General features: G+C 35.0%; 1 protein-coding gene across 1 annotated transcript in view; it reads left to right on the top strand.

The window, feature by feature from the left end:
• Nucleotides 1-18,656, top strand: part of AP3B1 (adaptor related protein complex 3 subunit beta 1) — a 275,016-nt gene that overhangs the window by 28,034 nt on the left and 228,326 nt on the right. Inside the window, exon 2 of the mRNA XM_007471959.1 lies at nucleotides 10,218-10,293. Within this exon, the coding sequence (XP_007472021.1) occupies nucleotides 10,218-10,293 (76 nt within the window). The remainder of the gene's footprint in view (nucleotides 1-10,217; nucleotides 10,294-18,656) is intronic.

Genomic DNA, 18,656 nt, shown 5'->3' with positions numbered 1-18,656 from the left:
GACAACCACCCTGGATAAAATTACCTCCTCCTGTCCCTACTGCATTCTATCTCCCTTTGGTTTATTTTCCCCTCATCTCATGACTGTAAAACTTACTTTTTTATTTTTGTTTTTTTACTTACTAAATGAAAACTCTACAAGGGCAAGGATTTTTGCCATTTTTTCTCATTTGTGTGTCACAAGTGCAAATGAGAACCAAATGAGAATAGAGAATTACAGAATCTAAGGTAGGAATTTAAAGATGGAAGAGTGGTAGTCAATTATATCAAATAATCTAAACGTATTCGTGAAGCAGAGGAATGGATAAAGAAGTTGTGGCGCATATATACAATGGAATGTTACTCAGCCATAAAAAGGAACGAAATTGGGCCATTTGTAGAGACATGGGTGGACCTAGAGACTGTCATACAGAGTGAAGTAAGTCAGAAAGAGAAAAACAAATATCTCATATATATATATTTTAAAAAAATTATTTATTTATTTATTATTTTTGCCTCTGTGGGGTCTTCATGGCTGCGCGTGGGCTTTCTCTAGTTGCAGCGAGCAGGGGCTACTTTTCATTGTGGTGCATGGGCTTCTCATTGTGGTGGCTTCTCTTGTGGAGCATGGGCTCTAGGTGCATGGGCTTCAGTAGTTGTGTCACATGGGCTTAGTTGCTCTGCGGCATGTGGGATCTTCCCAGACCAGGGCTTGAACCTGTGTCCCCTGCATTGGTAGGTGGATTCTTAACCACTGCGCCACCAGGGAAGTCCCCAAATAGCATATATTAATGCATATATGTAGAATCTGAAAAAATTGGTATAGACAGTGTTATTTACAAAGCAGAAATAGAGACACAGACATAGAAAACAAACCTGTGGATACCAAGGGGGAAAGGGGGGTGGGTGGGATGAATTGGGAGCTTGGGATTGACATATATACACTATTGATACTATGTATAAAGTAGATAACTAATGAGAACCAACTGTATAGCACAGGGTACTCTACTCAGTGCTCTGTGGTGAGCTAAATGGGAAGGAAATCCAAAAAAGAGGGGATATATGTATACATATAGCTGATTCGCTTTGCTGTACAGTAGAAACTAACACAATGTTGTAAAGCAACTATACTCCAATAAAATTTTTTTTAAAAAATTGAGAAAAAGCCAAAAAGTACTCATGAGATTTTTGCATTGGATTTTTAAATAAGGAAATTATTTGTTACTTTTGTGAGAGAAGTTGTAATAGAGGAGTAAGAGAAAAACATTACCAAGGGTTGAGGATGTTGCGATAGCAATTGTAGACTATTCTTTCTTTAGTTTTGTGAACACTGTAGGAGGAAAAGTTCATATTTACTTGGATAATTTATGGTTTCTCCTTTTAGAGGCTTAATAGATGGATGATTAGGTAGATGGAGTTTTCTGGTTTTATTCACTCTTGTATTTATTAAGTGAATACTTTGTGCCAAAAACGGCATAAAGTTCTGAGTGTCATCCAAGGGACGTACATATAGGCCCTAAATGAACTGAAAGTTACTAAGCCTTCACCTTGTGCACATAAACTAATTATGAAGGCCAGTTCCTTTAGATGCATAACGCTAGAAAAAAGTAAATTCTCTTATTCCCAACTTTTTTTTTTCTGCATACCTATTATATACAGTGGACCTCTTGGAGTAGAAGCATCTTTCATTTGAGTAGTTCTCAAAGCATGAAGAGGTGCCCATGTTTTAGAATTTTTTGGTAGGGCTTAAGAAAGATCCAGCCCTCCCCTTTTCAAAGATTTTGATGCATCCTTTTGGGGATGTACCTCCAACTGTAGATCACTATTCCTTATCACTTTTCTTAATCCATCATTCCTGGATTTAAATTTCAGGTGTTGCTTTCTGTAGTACACAAATTTTGGTGATTCTTTTGAGGGAGAAGGAAGTAATTGTGTAGTGCAGTGCTCTCAAACTGGTGAAGGGCCTTTTTTTTTTTTTTTTTAAATTTCCAATCCATTATGGATGGATACGTATGTAAAATACAATAAAAAATAAATTGCTAGAAAAATGAAATGGAAAAATACATGCAAAATGCAAGCCCCAATTTTCTATTAGATTCAAAAATATAAAATTACACTGTTGAATTGCTCTAAATGCTTGCTCTCAGTTTCTTTTTATATTTCCTTATGGATTAGTAACAAAAATTTGTGGATTGGCAATGGTTCTTGGACCAGTCTTTGTCAGATCATACTTGGAGAAGCACTGAGAGAGTGTACAGTGCTACATAGTTTAATATTCCCCTTAATTTACACTGCCTTTCAAAGGAGTAGAAGGTTTTAATGAGTTACGAATTACAGATATTTTTAAAAAGAGGTAATTTATACAATGTAAAAGCCCTGCGACTTCTTAAATTCTGAAAGGTAACAGGTAAAAATTTGCTTTTCGATTATAGTTACTGTTTCATGTGGTACTGAAGTAAAAGTGACTTCTTGGTAATAGTAAGATTTCCTTTAACCTTCCAGTTACATATTTTTCTCCGGTCGTTGAAACTATAAAAAAAGGCATATTTTGATCATGAAAGGAAAAGTTATACCACTTAACACCACAAGATGTCACTTATGTAAAAATAAAGTTGGTATTTTAATGCTCAAACCTGGATAGTTACATACAGATAAATAGGTAAATGAAGAAATAGGTAAATTAAAAAACAATATTTGAAACACATTGGTTTTTGGTAAAGAGTTAATGAAAATATTACTAATTCAGCATTATTTTGAATCAACTCTTCTGATGTTTAGCAAAAAGAATTTCTCAGTTTCTAAGATTAATGTAGTAATACATGTTAATAGGCCATATTTGAATCCATATAACGAAGGAGATAGACCTAAAATGGCTCAATACAAGTGAACATATTTTGAGGGTAAATTAGGTGTTATGGTATTAACTTCCCCCCAGTCTTTACTGTTTTGGTGACAAGCAGACAGGAATTTGTGTAGAGATATGTAATTTATATCAGAATTTTCAGTAGGTGTTTATGACATATCTGAGAAGTTGAATATTACATCAGTTTGAAACAGTGCCTAGGATTTTCTTGTCTCTTTTCTCTGAACCTCAAAGTTATTAGCTCTCTACACGAGTTAACACAAAAGATATTTGTATTGGTTTTGAAGACCATCTTTTCTGTTAAACATGAAGAGCAAAACCTTTGGCTTTAATATCAAATTCGTGTTTTCTTGTGTTTAGTTTGAGAGAGCGGGTCAGGACCTAAAGGTGTTTGGGAAGGGGACTGGCATCTCGAGCTTTAGAGGAACAAACCAAGTTTCCATTAGGCCATGAACATGATTGCACCTGGGGTTAGAGGTTGGAATGTCCTAAAAATTGACACTTCATTATTCTTTATTGCTCACTTCTCTCTCCAGATAACACTGGTGGAGAAGATTGGTGGAACACTCTTGGGGAAAAAAGGGATCAGACATGAGAAAATGAATTTTCTTTCTTTTTTTGACATGTATATGTGTGGTCACATTTTCTTTCCATTTACTTCTTATCTAATTACTTAAGCTTTTTTCACTTTCTTATTCCTCCAAAGTTTTTAAAAAGTTTCATTTAGGTTTTTGTTTTTCATTCGTAAAAGTCTACATGGTCAGTAAGTAAAATAGGAAAACAGCAAAAATTAGAAAGGAAGAAAACCTCATTTGTGGTTTCATTGATTTTTGTTCCTTTTCAGTTAATAGTGCAATGTGAAAGAACAAGAAGTTTTAAGAAGGGATTCTGAATTCATTACAGAGAACAGTTATAGTATTTTATATTTGGTAGATGTATATCCTCAGATGTAGTTCTTATATGTTCCTGTCTTACTATTTATATATTGTCTAGCTGTATTTTTAATTAGAGAAAAGTAGTTATTGTAATTATTTAATTATTTTTGTGTCCTGCTAGTGGTCACCATTGCATTTAATTTTATGAGTTGCTTGGAAAGAAAGGGAAATTTTTTTCGTAGTAAATCCCATTGCCTCTACTCTTTTTGGGAAAAATATACTTAGCTTCCGTTTGTTTATTTATTTATTTTTTACTGCCATGACAGTTTGAAACATTTAACTTATATGTTAGTTTGCTAGTACTGCCATAACAAAATGCCACAGACTTGGTGGCGTAATTAACAGAAATATATTTTCCCTGGATTCTGGAGACTAGAAATCTAAGATCAAGGTTTTGGCAGATTTGGTTTCCTCTGAGGCTTCTCTCCCTGTCTTGCAGATGGCCACCTTCTTGTTGTGCCCTCACATGATCATCTTTTCGTCTTTGTGTATCTGTCCTAATCTGCTCTTCTTGTAAAAAATCAGTCCTATTGGATTAGGGCCAACCCATGTTGACCTTATTTTAATTTAATGACCTTTTTAAAGACTCCATCTACAAATACATTCATATTCTGTGGTATTGGGGGTTAGGATTTTAACATAGGAATTTCGGAAGGGACACAACTCAGCCCATAATAACACATGATCAGTCATTCATTATTGGTAAGTGCTTACTTGCCTACATTAGGCCTAAATTTGTAAAATGTGCAAAGTAAAGCTTTTTTGTCAAGGCTGTCTATTTGAAGTAGTTAAGGAAGTTCTTGTCACCTACTTTAAAGCTTAAGCTGAGATGAAAAGGGCTTTTGATTGTGTGTGTGTGTGTGTGTGTGTGTGTGTGTGTGTTTGCGTGCGCACGTGCGTGCTTGAACCATATTGCATGAAGGAGCTATGTGGAGTAAATTTTTAAATCTCTTTTCTGGAGAGTTTGTTGTAGAAACTATTAAAAATTGCTAATCATAAACTAATAACTAGTACAAGTAGTTAATTACTGTTGGAAATACTACAGTCTTAGTTTCTTATCAATTTTCTTATAGTCATTTAAGAGAATTTTCCTTTGACGTCCTAAAATAAAATTCAGTGATTTAAATTCTTGAATAAGGGACTTCCCTGGTGGTGCAGTGTTTAAGAATCCGCCTGCCAATGCAGGGGACACGGGTTCAATCCCTGGTCCGGGAAGATCCCACATGCTGCGGAACAACTAAGCCCGTGCACCACAACTACTGAGCCTGCACTCTAGAGCCCACGAGCCACAACTACTGAGCCTGTGTGCCACAACTACTGAAGCCTGCACGCCTAGAGCCCATGCTCTGCAACAAGGGAAGCCACTGCAATGAGAAGTCCATGCACCACAACGAAGAGTAGCCCTTGCTCACCACAGCTAGAGAGAAAGCCCACGCACAGCAATGAAGATGCAATGTAGCCAAAAGTAAATAAATAAAATAAACCAAAACATTAAAAAAAAAAACCTGTATAAATAAATAAATAAATTCTTGAGTTAAGCTTGAAGCTTAAATGTGATACTTTAATTTCAGAGTATGAAAATGTTTATCTCATCCTTAATAATGTATTTCTCAGAAATAGATATATGACTTTTCGTCTTGTTTTGGAGGATTAGTGTCTTATTCACACATGTGAATAAAACACTGTGAAACTTTTTAATATCATTTTTATGAAGGTATAATTTGCATACGACAAATCATCCACCTAAAGATTATAATTAGATAAGTTTTGACAGATGTATACACCTGTAAAATCACCACCACAGTTAAGAAGATACAGAACATTTCCATCTTCTTATGGAATAAGAAATTTTTTAATGTTCCTTTCATGTCCATTTTTCTTTTTGCCTATGATACCACTGATCTTGGTTTTATCACTACAGATGAGTTTGCATTTTCTAGAACTTTAAATGAATTAAATTATGCTCTTTTGTGTCTGGTGTCTTTCACTCACATAATGATTTTGAGAATTCATCCATCTTGTTGCATGTATCAGTGATTATTTCTTTTTCATTGCTGGGTTGTATTCCAGTGTATGGCTAAATCACATTATGCGATCAACTTTAGATTGTTTCTAGTTTTTTAATATGTATAAAGCTGCTATGAATATTCATTTAAGTTATTATGTGGAAATATGTTTTTATTTCTCTGGGAAGTGGAATGACTGGATCACGTAGTAGATTTGTGTTTAAATCTGTAAGAAACTCTCAGTTTTCCAAAGTGGTTGTACTGTTTTACATTGCTACTGGCAGCCTGTGAGAGTTCTAGTTGCTCCATAGTCTTGGCAACATTTGTTATTGTCATTGTCTTTCATCTATTCTCATGGGTGTGTAATGGTATCTCATTTAATTTGCATTTTTTGATAGTTAATGACCTTAAGTATCTTTTCATGTACTTAGTGGTATTCCTAAGCTTACTTTGTGAAATATCTGTTCAAGTCTTTTGACCGTTTTTAAAAATGGGCTTCTCTTCTTATAAATGAGTTGTAATTATCATATAACTTTTTTCTAATTAACTTTTGATTTTGAGATAATTGTAGATTCATATACAGGTATAAAAGATAATACAGAGAGATCCCACGTACCCCTTACTCAGTTTCCTTCAATGATAAACTATAGTACAATATCACAACCAAGATGTTTACATTGACATACTTCACCAGTCTTGTTCAGATTTCTCCAGTTTTACTTGTACTTATTTGTGTGTGTGTGTTGGGGTGGTATTCTGTTCCCATTTAATCACATATCTAGTTTCATGTGGCCACCCCAAAGGTAAAGATACAACAGTTTCATCACCGTAGGGATCTCTTGTGTTGTATTTTTATATCCACACTTCCCGCTTCTTGTCCTTACCCTCAGCAACCACTAATCTTTGTCCATTTCTATAATTTTGTTATTTCAAGAATGTTGTATAAATGGAGTAATACAGTATGTAACCTTTTAGGATTAATTTTTTTCACTCAGTATGCTTCTGTGCAAATTGATCAGAGTTGTTGAGATGTCAATAGCTTGTTTCATTTTACTGCTGAGTGGTATTCCATGCTGTGGGTGTACCACAGTTTGTTGAACCATCCACTGACTGAAGGGCATCTGGGTTGTTTCCAGAAGGGTTTTTTTCCATTTTGGCTAGTAGGACTAAAGCTGCTATGAATACTTGAATACAGATATTTGTGTGAGTATAAATTTAACATTTCCTGGGGATAAATGCGCAAGAGTGCAATTACTGGCTTGTATGGTAATTGCAGGTTTAGTTAGTATAACTGCAACTTCTGCAATTTCTTAGTATAAGAAACTGCTAAACTGCCAGTGTGGCTATAACCTTTTACAATGCCTAGCAGTATGTGAGCAGTCCAGTTCTTCCACATCCTCACTATCTTTGGTGTTGCCACTATTTTATTTAAGTGAGCCATTCTGATATGTGTGCAGTGATATCTTGCTGTGGTTTTAATTTGCTAATGGCTAATTAAGTTGAATATTTTTTCATGTGCTTTGTTTATCTCCTTCAGTGAATTGTTTGTTGATGTCTGTATTAGTTTACTAGGCCTGCCATAACAAAACACCACAGATTGAGTAGCTTGATCAACAGACATTTATTTCTCACATTTGAATCTGGGACTGAAGATCAAGGTGTTGGCAGGTTTGATTTCTTCTGAAGCCTCTCTCCTTGGCTTGCAGATGGCTGTCTTCTCTTTGTGTCCTCACATTGTCCTGTCCTGTAGAATCTAGCTTTCCTTTGTTTTGTCCCAACTCTTCCTTTTAGTCCAAACTGGTAGTGTCTCTGCTGGTATAATCCCATCTCTATTCCTGGTTTCAGCTGAGATGTCTGATTAAATCCACGAGGGGCATCCGTGATTTCATTATCAAATGATTTTTCAGTGTTCTCTGGTGTTCTCTTCTGAAGACGCTTGATTTTTGCAACATGGATAAGCTGAGATTTTTCCAAATCTTCAAGTTCTAGTTCCTTTTTTGCTTAACAATTCCTTCAATTTATCTTTCTTTCTCATTTTACTGTAAGCAGTAAGGAGAAACCAGGCTGTGACTTTCATGCTTTGCTTAGAAATCTCCTCGGCTAAATATTCAAGTCATCACTTTTAACTTCTGTTTTCCACAGAACACTGGAACATAGTTGGGCCAAGTTCTTTTCACTTTATAGTAAGGATTGCCTTTCCTCCAGTTTCCAGTAGTATGTTCCTCATTTCCATCTGAGATCTCGTCAGAATCACCTTTAACTCCATATATTTACCAACAGTCTCTTCAATGCATGTTTTAAAAAAAAAAACATGCACTTCAAAACTGTTCCAGCCTCTACCTGTTGCCTAGTTCCAAAGCCACTTCCACATTTTTAGGTATTTATTACATGAACACTTCACTTCTTATTACCAGAATCTGTAATAGTTTGTTAAGGCTGCCATAACAAAATACCATAGATGGGATGGCTTAAATTTATTTCCCATAGTTTCTCACAGTTCTTCCAGGAGGCTGGAAGTCCAAGATCAAGGTGTTGGCAAGTTTGTTTTCTCATGAGGCCTCTCTCCTTGCCTTGCAGGTGACTGTCTTCTCATGGTATTCTCACATGGCCTTTTTTCTGTGCATGTGCACCACTCTCTGTCTTAGGACACCAGTCCTTTTGGATTAGAATCCCATCCTTTTGACCTCATTTAATGTTAGCTACCTCTTTTTAAAGGCCCTATTTCCACATAAGGCCACATTGAGGGTCAGGGCTTCAGCATGTGAACTTTGGGGGAGGGCACCAATTCAGTCTGTAACAATGTGTTCTGCCCCTTTTCTAATTGAATTGGTTGTTTTTTACTGTTGAGTTTTGGGAGTTCTTTTTATATTTTGGATACTAGTCTTTTGCATTTATGTGGTTACAAACATTTTCTGCCAGTCTAATATTTTTTTTTCTTCTTAAGAGAGAATTCCCTGGAACAAGTTTTAAATTTTGATGAAATTAATTAATCAGTGTTCCCCTTTATGGCCTGTGCTTTTGGTGTCAAGTCTAAGAACTCTTTTCTAGCTATATAATAACTTAAAAAAATTCTGTTTTTCTGTGTTGAAGGAAAGATGATTAGATATTACAAATTATGAATTTTTTTTTTGCTGGGAGGGATTTTTTAATTGCTGGGGGAAACGCTCACTTTGAAGAATAGGAGCAGGTCAGTTGTAAGCCAAAAAAAAAAATACTGGGAGGCAATTCTGTGTGGGTTTTTCTCCTTTTTGCAGCCTGTCTATATGAAGGCATTGATTGTTTTTGTTCTAAATTATCTTTTAAGGATGTTTGTATAGCAAGCAGCTTTGGAAAGGAGAAAATGTCTACCACTTCAGCAAAGTTATCTTACTTGGTAACATCATCATCTGCTTCGTCGTCCAAGCTGGGAATGGGGGCATCCTTATTGAGTGCCCGTCTTATCCTTTACATTCAGTCACTGCATCCCACTGATTTCAACTTCCAAGAAGTTCCTGAATCTGTCCTACATTTTCATCCGTATCACTAACTGCTCTGGTTCATTACCTCATCCTCTCATTTACATGTTAAAATTGCCTTAACTTAATTCTTTGAATTAGGGAGTATTGATGTGGGTTTCCCTACTTAGGGAGTATTGATGTGGGATTCCCTACAGATTTATGTTTTTTTCTTTTTGCGAGCTAGGGAGAAAAAAGGATGTGTGGATGACACGTAGCTTTTCTTCATTCGGTGCTCTTTCTTGACATATTCTGAAGAAAGTTCTTACATTTTTTTTTTTCTGTTATGGGGAATTCTTTGCATTTCTCTTTTGAATAACAGTTTATTTGGGGGAAGTCATATTAAGCAGAAATAACTGTTATTGGTTCTTTTTTCTTTTTTTATCTTTAAAGATGTGGACCATTTTTTTGTTAAGTCTTTATTGAATTTGTTACAATATTGCTTCTGTTTTATGTTTTGTTTTTTTTGGTCCCGAGACGTGGGATCTCAGCTCCCCACCAGGGATGGAACCTGCACCCCCTGCATTGGAAGGCGAAGTCTTAACCATTAGACCGCCAGGGAAGTCCTGAAAGATCTTACATTTTGGCTTATGAAAATATTTTAGTGCTGATTCAAGGATTATTATTATCTCTTTTTTTTCTGATGCTTATACAAGAGGAATTTTGGAATGAGAGAATCTGTATGCCTCTGATTGTTGATATTTTGCCCAGAATTGAGGTGCAGTTTTATATTTTTGTTTTATTGTTGGGCTTTGTGACAACATAGCACTTTGATATTATTTGGTAGGGTTAGATGAGAAGTATATATTTAATTATAAATAACAAAGTAGTTATGTAACATTGTACATCAGGTTATTTCTAATTCTTATATTATTAAAATTATATGTTTTAATACCTGTGTAATGTAAAAATCTAAATATGTAATTTTTTCTTTTGTATAGGAATGAGGATCTAAAGCAAATGTTAGAGAGCAACAAAGATTCTGCTAAATTGGATGCTATGAAACGGATTGTTGGGGTAGGTAAACGAGTAGATCATTTCGACTTTTGGATAAATGGCACGTAGTGATATATTAAAAATATATATTAAAAATATGTTAAATACCAAATCTATCCTTTATTATTAACTTAAAATTTCCTGTCTGAAATGTTTTGGAGGAAGTAATGAAGTGACAAAATTGAGAAACTTGAGTTCCTATTCTGTTTTTTCTGTTTTTTTAATTTCCGTATCTCTAATATTAAGGTATTTCTTCTGTCAGATAGAGAGTGCTAATCAGTTTGAAGACAAAATAAGATTACATACAACAATATTTTGACTTCCTACAAAGAGGGATACTAATGAGCTAAAGTATTTTTTTTTTGTCCTTCTATGACCTAAAACTTGTGAGCATGCTTTCTTCTGATTTTCAAATTCCATTACTACCAATAGAAATGCTTTATTCAGTTTATCAGTGTAGAACTTCTAATGAATACTAGTAAATGTAAGAGCATTTCTCTAGTTTCAGTTGTAATGTAAAATTCAAACAGTGGACTGATATGTTATTATGTAGAGGGTTCCATTGTCAGAGAACTAAATATAATGCAATTTCTGATTATATATAAAATCTTACGTAGTAGTTTTGTAACTTGTGTTGGTCTCTTTTTTTCTTTTTTGTATTTGATCGTTTACGTTCACAGTGAAAAAAACTGGCTTAATTCAGTGACTATCTGATGCTAAAGGGTTCTGCTTGTCTCAGTGGAATTAAATTCGTAAAACCTTTCTTATTCTTACTATGCATTTTTCACCACCACTGCTAATTTTGTTTTCCAGAAATTTTTGTATAAGGTCAAAATGTAGTAAATTTCCATAATTGCACAAATAAACTCTACTGTAGTAGGGTGTAAACACAGCTGAAACAGTATTGTTTTCCAGCAGACAATGCCACCATGTGAGAGTTTGAAATCTCCTTTCTAAAATCCAAATCCCATTTATGAAAGATGATTATGGGTATGAATATGTCCTGTTCAAAAGTTAGTTGTGAAAATCAAATATATAAAAGTCAAGGACTAATTATATCTGTAGAACACCTATAAATTACTTGATTCTTGCATCAGATTTATGTCATTTGGTAATGAAGGCAAATGTTGAAGATTCTTTTGTAAATTTTTCATTTATTAATGTTATACCATATAAATAATAGCATTTATGGACAGGTAGTTCTTGCTTTGCATGACTTTGATATTTGAATTTCAGTTACCACGGTTTAGTTAAATAACACCAGTCCCCTAACAAGACGGTTCAAATTTCAGATATCGTGGTATATTAACTTAGTAATTACATAATGTACAAACTTCATCACTAACTCTTCAGTCCACAACTCACTATGTATATAACAAATGTGCATCATGGTCAGTGACCAGTCATGTTACTTCTTTCAAAGTTATTTTTAGTGATTGGTCGCTGTGTATGTTATTCAGTTTGTGTACAGACTGCAAAGCATGCAGTAGTGGTCCCTACTTGTTTCCCAGTGAGAAGCCCACTTAACATTTTATAAAAATGGTTAATTAAAAGAGGGATTTGGTTAACAAAGATTAAAATGCAGCAAGGAAATGAAAATAACACTAGAAATGAAATTCAGATAGAATGTAACTGGAGTTATAGAGAAATAGCTGACTTTGGGTATGGTGACACTGCCCCTTTTTGACAGACTCTAAATATGTAGCTTGAGGAACTTCAATAAGGCAAGCTTTTCAACATAAATGAGGAAAATAGTTGTGATGAAAAGGCCGAAGATATGCCAGAGGAAGTGATGCTGCCAAAAATCTTCACATTAGAGGAACTCCAGGAGATAATTCACAACATTGAAAGTACAAAGGATACAATGTTGGAAGCTGATCCAAACTTATAAAGGAGTAATTTACCAAGGAATAGAAAAGATGCTTGCTTGGTACTTTTCTTTCTTTTTTAAAATTAATTTATTCATTTTTGGCTGTGTTGTGTCTTCGATGCTGCGCACGGGCTTTCTCTCTAGCTGTGGTGAGTGGGGGCTACTCTTCGTGGTGGTGCATGGACTTCTCATTGCGGTGGCTTCTCTTGTCGTGGAGTACGGGCTGTAGGCGTGTGGGCTTCAGTAGTTGTGGCACGTGGGCTCAGTAGTTGTGGCTCGCAGGCTCTAGTGCTCAGGCTGAGTAGTTGTGGCGCACGGGCTTAGCTGCTCTGCGGTGTGTGGGATCTTCCTGGACCAGGGCTCAGACCCGTGTTCCCTGCATCAGCAGGTGGATCTTAACCACTGTGCCACCAGGGAAGCCTGCTTGCTTGGTACTTTAAATCAGTGGTCCCCAACCTCTTTGGCACCAGGGATTGGTTTCTTGGAGGACAGTTTATCCACGGACACGGTGGGGTTGTGGGGGGTGGTGGTGATGGTTCAGGCAGTACAGCAATGGGGGAGGATGGTTCAGGCGGTACAGCAATGGGGGAGGATGGTTCAGGCTGTGGCCTGTTAGAAACTGGGCCACACAGCAGGAGGTGAGAGGCAGGCGAGCGAGCTAAGCTTCGGCTGCCCCTCCCCATTGGTCACGTTATCGCCTGAACCATCTCTTCCCCTCCAACCCCATCCGTGGAAAAATTGTCTTCATGAAACCAGTGCCTAGTGTCAAAAAGGTTGGGGACCACTGGTTCAGGTGGTGATTAATGTGAGCGGTGGGGAGCGGCAGATGAAGCTTCACTTGCTCGCTCACCACTCACCTCCAGCTGTACAGCCCGGTTCCTAACAGGCAGTAGTGGTCCCTAGTACCGGTTGGGGGCCCCTGTACCGGTTGGGGGCCCCTGCTTTAAAGGATGAGAATAAGGCGAGTCCATTCAAACTACTCTTGATAAGTTATTTTCAATGTTTCTAATGTTAAGTTACAGTATATTAAATAAATATTTTATCGTTTTTCATTTTCCTATACATTTCTGACTGACAGTAGTAAGAGAGTTTTAAATGTTTCTACAGAATTTTTAGAAGTCACAGATCCGGGACTTCCCTGGTGGTGCAGTGGATAAGACACCGTGTTCCTAATTCAGGGGGCCCGGGTTCGATCCCTGGTCAGGGAACCAGATCCCACATGCGTGCCACAACTAAGAGTTTGCATGTCACAACCAAGGAGCTGGTGAGCCACAACTAAGACGTGGCTCAACCAAAAAATAAATAAATAAATAAATAAATAAATAAATAAATAAAATAAAACTTAAAAAAAATTAAAAAAAGAAGTCACAGATCCATTATAAGTTTTACAGTTGGTTATCAAGATTGCTTTGCATGGTTTCAGCTTGTGGTCCTGCAGGTTACAGTCCTGCACTGCCATCCATTTAAAGCAGGCAGTGCTCTTCATTATTTCATTAAACTTTGGTTTTACATTCCATTAAGGTAAATTATTTCATTAAATCTGAGGATACTATTGAAATTACTAAATATGAAAATGAGGTATTTGGTAGTTTTTTCTATATTCCTCTTTCAAACTGATAAATAAAAATTGGTATTCTCATAATCTAGACTACTTGACTATTATAAATGTAACTTAAATGTAAATAAACATCGTAAAGAAATGTAAATATATCGGGTGGTGGGATGAATTGGGAGATTGGGATTGACATGTATACACTGATGTGTATAAAGTGGATGACTGATAAGAAAAAAATAAATAAAAACTAAACATTAAAGAAAAAGAAATGTAAATATAGCCATACTAGTAGTTAGTCTATTAGTTATACACTGTCTCTCATTAGGAAGTTTGTATAAAGGTAAATTTGGAATTTGATCTTTTAAGTGTAGGAAAATGGTTATTAATTAAAAGTTACTCTGTCACTTTACATACTGTCTTCAGGATCTAGCCATGTTGTCAAAAATGGCAGGATTTCTTCCTTTCTCATGGCTGAATGATATCCCATTTTACACACAACGCACATACAGATATATGTATATGTGTGTGTATAAGAAATATGTGAGATATATCTCACATTACCAATTTGCCACCAGCAGTGCACAGTGTTTCCCTTTTATCCACATCCTCACCAACACTTGTTATTTATTGTCTTTTCGGTGATAGCCATTCTAACAGGTTTAAGGTGATAACCTCACTGTGGATTTGATGTGCATTTCCCTGATAATTAGTGATGTTGAGCATCTTTTCATGTACCTGTTGGCACGTTAAGCTTACATAATGTTCTATGTCAATTGTATCGCCATAGATCTGGAAAACATTACTTTGTTATGCATGTGGCACAAATATGTATTTGTAAATTTTCAAATAATATTGACGTATAAAAAGTAAAAGTTTCATCTTCCAGATAAACTTTAGGATCAAATTGTCAAGTTCTGTTAAAAGTTGCTTTTGGATTTTGATTAGGGTAATGTGGAATTTGTGTATTTCCATCTCCCTTCCCTCCCTCTTTTCCTGTCTTTCAGTAGCATTATATTTATATTTTATAGTTTCTAATCATAAGGAATCTTAAGCATTCCTTGTTAGATTCATTCCTGTGTACGTTTAAATTTTGGTTGCCATTATGAATGTTTCCCTTCATTATATTTTCAAAATTAATTATTACTGGTGTATAGGAAAACAAATGACTTTTCTGTTCTCGCATTTGGCCTTCTCAGTGAACTCTCTTCTTAGATCTGGTAGTTTTTTGGTTTCTTTGCTTGGTTTTCTGGATACTTAATTACATTGTCCAGAAGTTATGACAGATTTATATTTTATTTTCAAATATTTTAATCTCTCATTTGTTTTTCTCCTCTCTTTGCTTGGATAAAGCTCCACTATGATGTTGAATAGTAGTGGTGGTGGAAGACAACACTATCTTGTTTCTGATTTTATTGGAAATATTTGTAATGTTCTAGTCTTGGTTTTAATACATCCTGCAGAGTTCAAGTAGATACATTTCTGTGTGTTTAAGTGATGTTGGATTATAGTTTTCTTTTTGTCCTCTGTTGAGGTTTTTGATTAGGGTCGAGCTAGATTCATAGCATGAGTTGTTATTTAAGCCATCTTGGCCTGCTCCAAGTTTGCAAAGATTTCCCTTGTTTTTAGCTTTTATGTTTAGGTCTATGATCTATTTTGCATTATTTTTTATGTATGGTGTGAGGTTAAGAGCCGAATGCATGTCTGATTTTCCTCTATTTGTTATTAAATATTCCACCATTTGTTATTAAAAAGCTGTCCTTTCCCCACTGAATTTCAGCTTCAAGTGAAAATCAGTTTACTGTGTGTTTGTTGATCTAAATCTGAACTCTCTCTTCTGGTTCATGGATCTTTGTGGCTCTCCGTTTACCTATACCTCACTCATGATTTCTGTAGTCTGTAGAGAAAACAAAGGTTTTTTTCTATAGAGAAAGTTTTTTTTCTGTAGAGAAAACAAAGTTTTCTCCATGGCACTACCCTACACCACAGTCACAGTAATTCAACTGTGTTCTCATTTGGCAATAATGTCATGCAAGTGAATTTGCTGATGACTAGCAAAATTACAAAATGAACCCAAGGCCACTTAATCAAGAGTCCCAACAACAAAGAAACCCTAGGAAGGAAGGTCAAGGCAGGAGGTTGCAGCTGGCCAGATATGATACCATTTGCCCAGTTTTCATTTAGGAATTTGCTACAACAAATAAAATAAGGATCTCTTCTTAGTTACTAGAAAAGAAAAGAAAACAACAGGTATTACCTATCACCATTCTTTGACCACGAAATTAAAATATTTCCTGAATGTATGATTAAAAGAAAAAATGTCTTTAAAAAGAATATTAATCATTCTTATATGTTCACAGTAGAAACTCTATGTCTGAATTTAAAACACTACTCAGTATTTGCCTAAGAAACACATTTAGACAATATGGCTTTTGACATATTAAAGTTCCATGGGGAAAACTAAGACATTTTTAATTTTGCTTTAATATCAAACTAACAGCAACTTAAAAATTCAGTAAGAGCATGCTTGGTCTGATTCAAGATGTGCTTCCAAAATTCAGTCACCTAGTTTCCTTTCAGGAGAAATTGTTCATCATCACAGATCTTTTCTAACTTAACTTTTGGGGAAGAAAATGGAAAATCATACTCATAGCACAACGGTTATATAAGATATATCCTCTCCTGTATTTCACTTTTAAACTAGCAGTTATTGTTTGCTAATTTCTTCTTTTATGAAATAACTAATAGTTATTTTTCTTGAAATTTTTTCCAGTGAAATATTATAACAATCATTTGTTCACCTTTACTTCTGTCCAGTTTTTAGTTCGATTTCTAGTTAGCACCCACTATGTGGGAGCTTTAAAAATTATTTTTAAAATGTTATGTTCATGTATGCACATGTATGCATCATTTCAAAACATCTGTTGGGTGGAAGTAGTTTGCTAGAGGTCAATTAGCAGAATATTATATTGGCTTCAGAATTTCGTGGATTTTTAAAATGTAATTGTCAATATTTACATTTCTCTGCATAATTTAGGTTTCATGAGCCCTGAATATGGGGTTTTACCACCTCATGATTACAGAGTAGTTTTAGTTTTCATAGTTAAAAACCTTTAAACATTTCTAAATTTTAACCTGCCAAAATTTTAAGTGTTATGTATTTGTTTTAACACATTACTTTCTAATATATATCAAAATGCTGGCAGTGCACATCTGGCTATCTTTCATAGTCGGTAGTCCTACGAGTCAGCAGAGCATCTTGTCAGCAATATCTACTAGAGAGAAAAATGATAGTTTCAGTTCATTTTATTATCTTTCTTTGGTAATATCTGAGGCTTATTTAGAATCATGGGGAAATGTTTCCAATGGTTCATATGTTGAATAAAGTCTCATGTATGCCAAAGCATGCTTAGGGAAGAAAAGCTACCTACTTCAAAATCTTGTGGTCACTTATTACCTAGCACGACTCAAGTTGAAACATACATATGTTATTTTTCTTGATATTTCTGAAAAATATGTGTCTAATGTTTAAAGCACATGTTTGTATTTTATCTTGGCTTGATGAAATGTGAACTAAGAATTTGAAATGTATTGCTTCATATAGTGAACTTGTAATAAGTTTTTTAGCTATAATACTGATGAGTTGATTATTCAGAGTCCTTGAAAGAATGGAATATTTTGGTGTATTGAAATCTTTGATGTATTTTCTTTTAGTAAGTGTTGGATATTAAAGGTCTTTCTCAGGTTAGTTTGCTTGTCTTTGTAGTTTTGGGATAATGAGCAAATCTGAACCTTTCTTTGATAGATAAAATTCTTAAAATTCCTAATTAGAGTTACTGATCTATATTATTTCATAGCCATATATGTTACATGGTATTTGGTTGGATATTATTGACCCTAAGAAAATTAAAGGTAATTTCAAAGTTCCAGATATTTTTATTTAATATTTGTAAAAAAAAATAAAGCCAAATTCAAATGGTATATTATTGTTGTAGAAAAACTTTGAGAAAGTCCATATAAGAAGAAAAAAATAAAAACATGCGTAATTCTTACTGTCTTGAGTTAATGATTATAATAAATATTTTGGGCTAAGTCTTTCTAGACTGCCCATCCCTTGTTCTCTTTCTCCCTTCAACAAAAATGCTTCAGTTCTGTGCTTACTTTAAAGGATTCAACTTGTGGCTGATGTTGGCATCTTTTTTTGTTCTTAGGTTGGAAGTTGTTTAATGGGTCAAATTTTTTCTGTCATGCTAATATACATCAGGACCAGTTCCTGGTTAGCAGGCCTGAATTTTTACTAGTGATGTAATGCCTATAGAACCTTAATGGGTTTTCTGTCAATTTTGCTTCAAGAGTACTTTCTGGGATAGAAGTCAAGGGTCAGTTCATTTTCTATTTCTCTATTCTTGGGGACTGATTCTTAAGAGTTGCAGTTGGGTCTGAAAATTAACTGCTGGTTTGTAAATTAACTAGTAATTATTTATAAAATAAACATGCTGAATTTTCTCCCCATTTGTATATCTGTAAAAAATGAAGCTAGTTGAAATTGTTGAGAAAGTAAGTGCAATTTCTCCTCTTTATCTTGCTGAGTTAAAAAAAGATTAATGCTTTTTAACATTAATTATGTTTTTAGATCTGAATTTTTTTGGGGGGAGCCATGCTGCATGGCATGTGGGATCTTAGTTCCCTGACCAGGGATCAAACCCGTGCATCCTGCATTGGAAGCACGGAGTCTTATCCACTGGACTGCCAGGGAAGTCCCTAGATCTGAATTTTTAGATCTAGATTATTATTCAGTATTTTAAAAATAACATGAATAACATGAAAATCATTATTGTAATACACCACATTAACAGAATGAAGGAGAAAAAGCAAGTTTATTTTAATGATACAGAAAAAGCATTTGACAGAATTCAACACCCTTTCAGGATAAAACACTCAACAAACTAGGAATAAAAGGAA

The sequence above is a fragment of the Lipotes vexillifer genome, unplaced genomic scaffold, assembly GCF_000442215.2.
Source record: "Lipotes vexillifer unplaced genomic scaffold, Lipotes_vexillifer_v1.1 scaffold83, whole genome shotgun sequence".
Lineage (NCBI taxonomy): Eukaryota > Metazoa > Chordata > Mammalia > Artiodactyla > Lipotidae > Lipotes > Lipotes vexillifer.
This window is presented reverse-complemented; position numbering and strand designations above follow the sequence as displayed.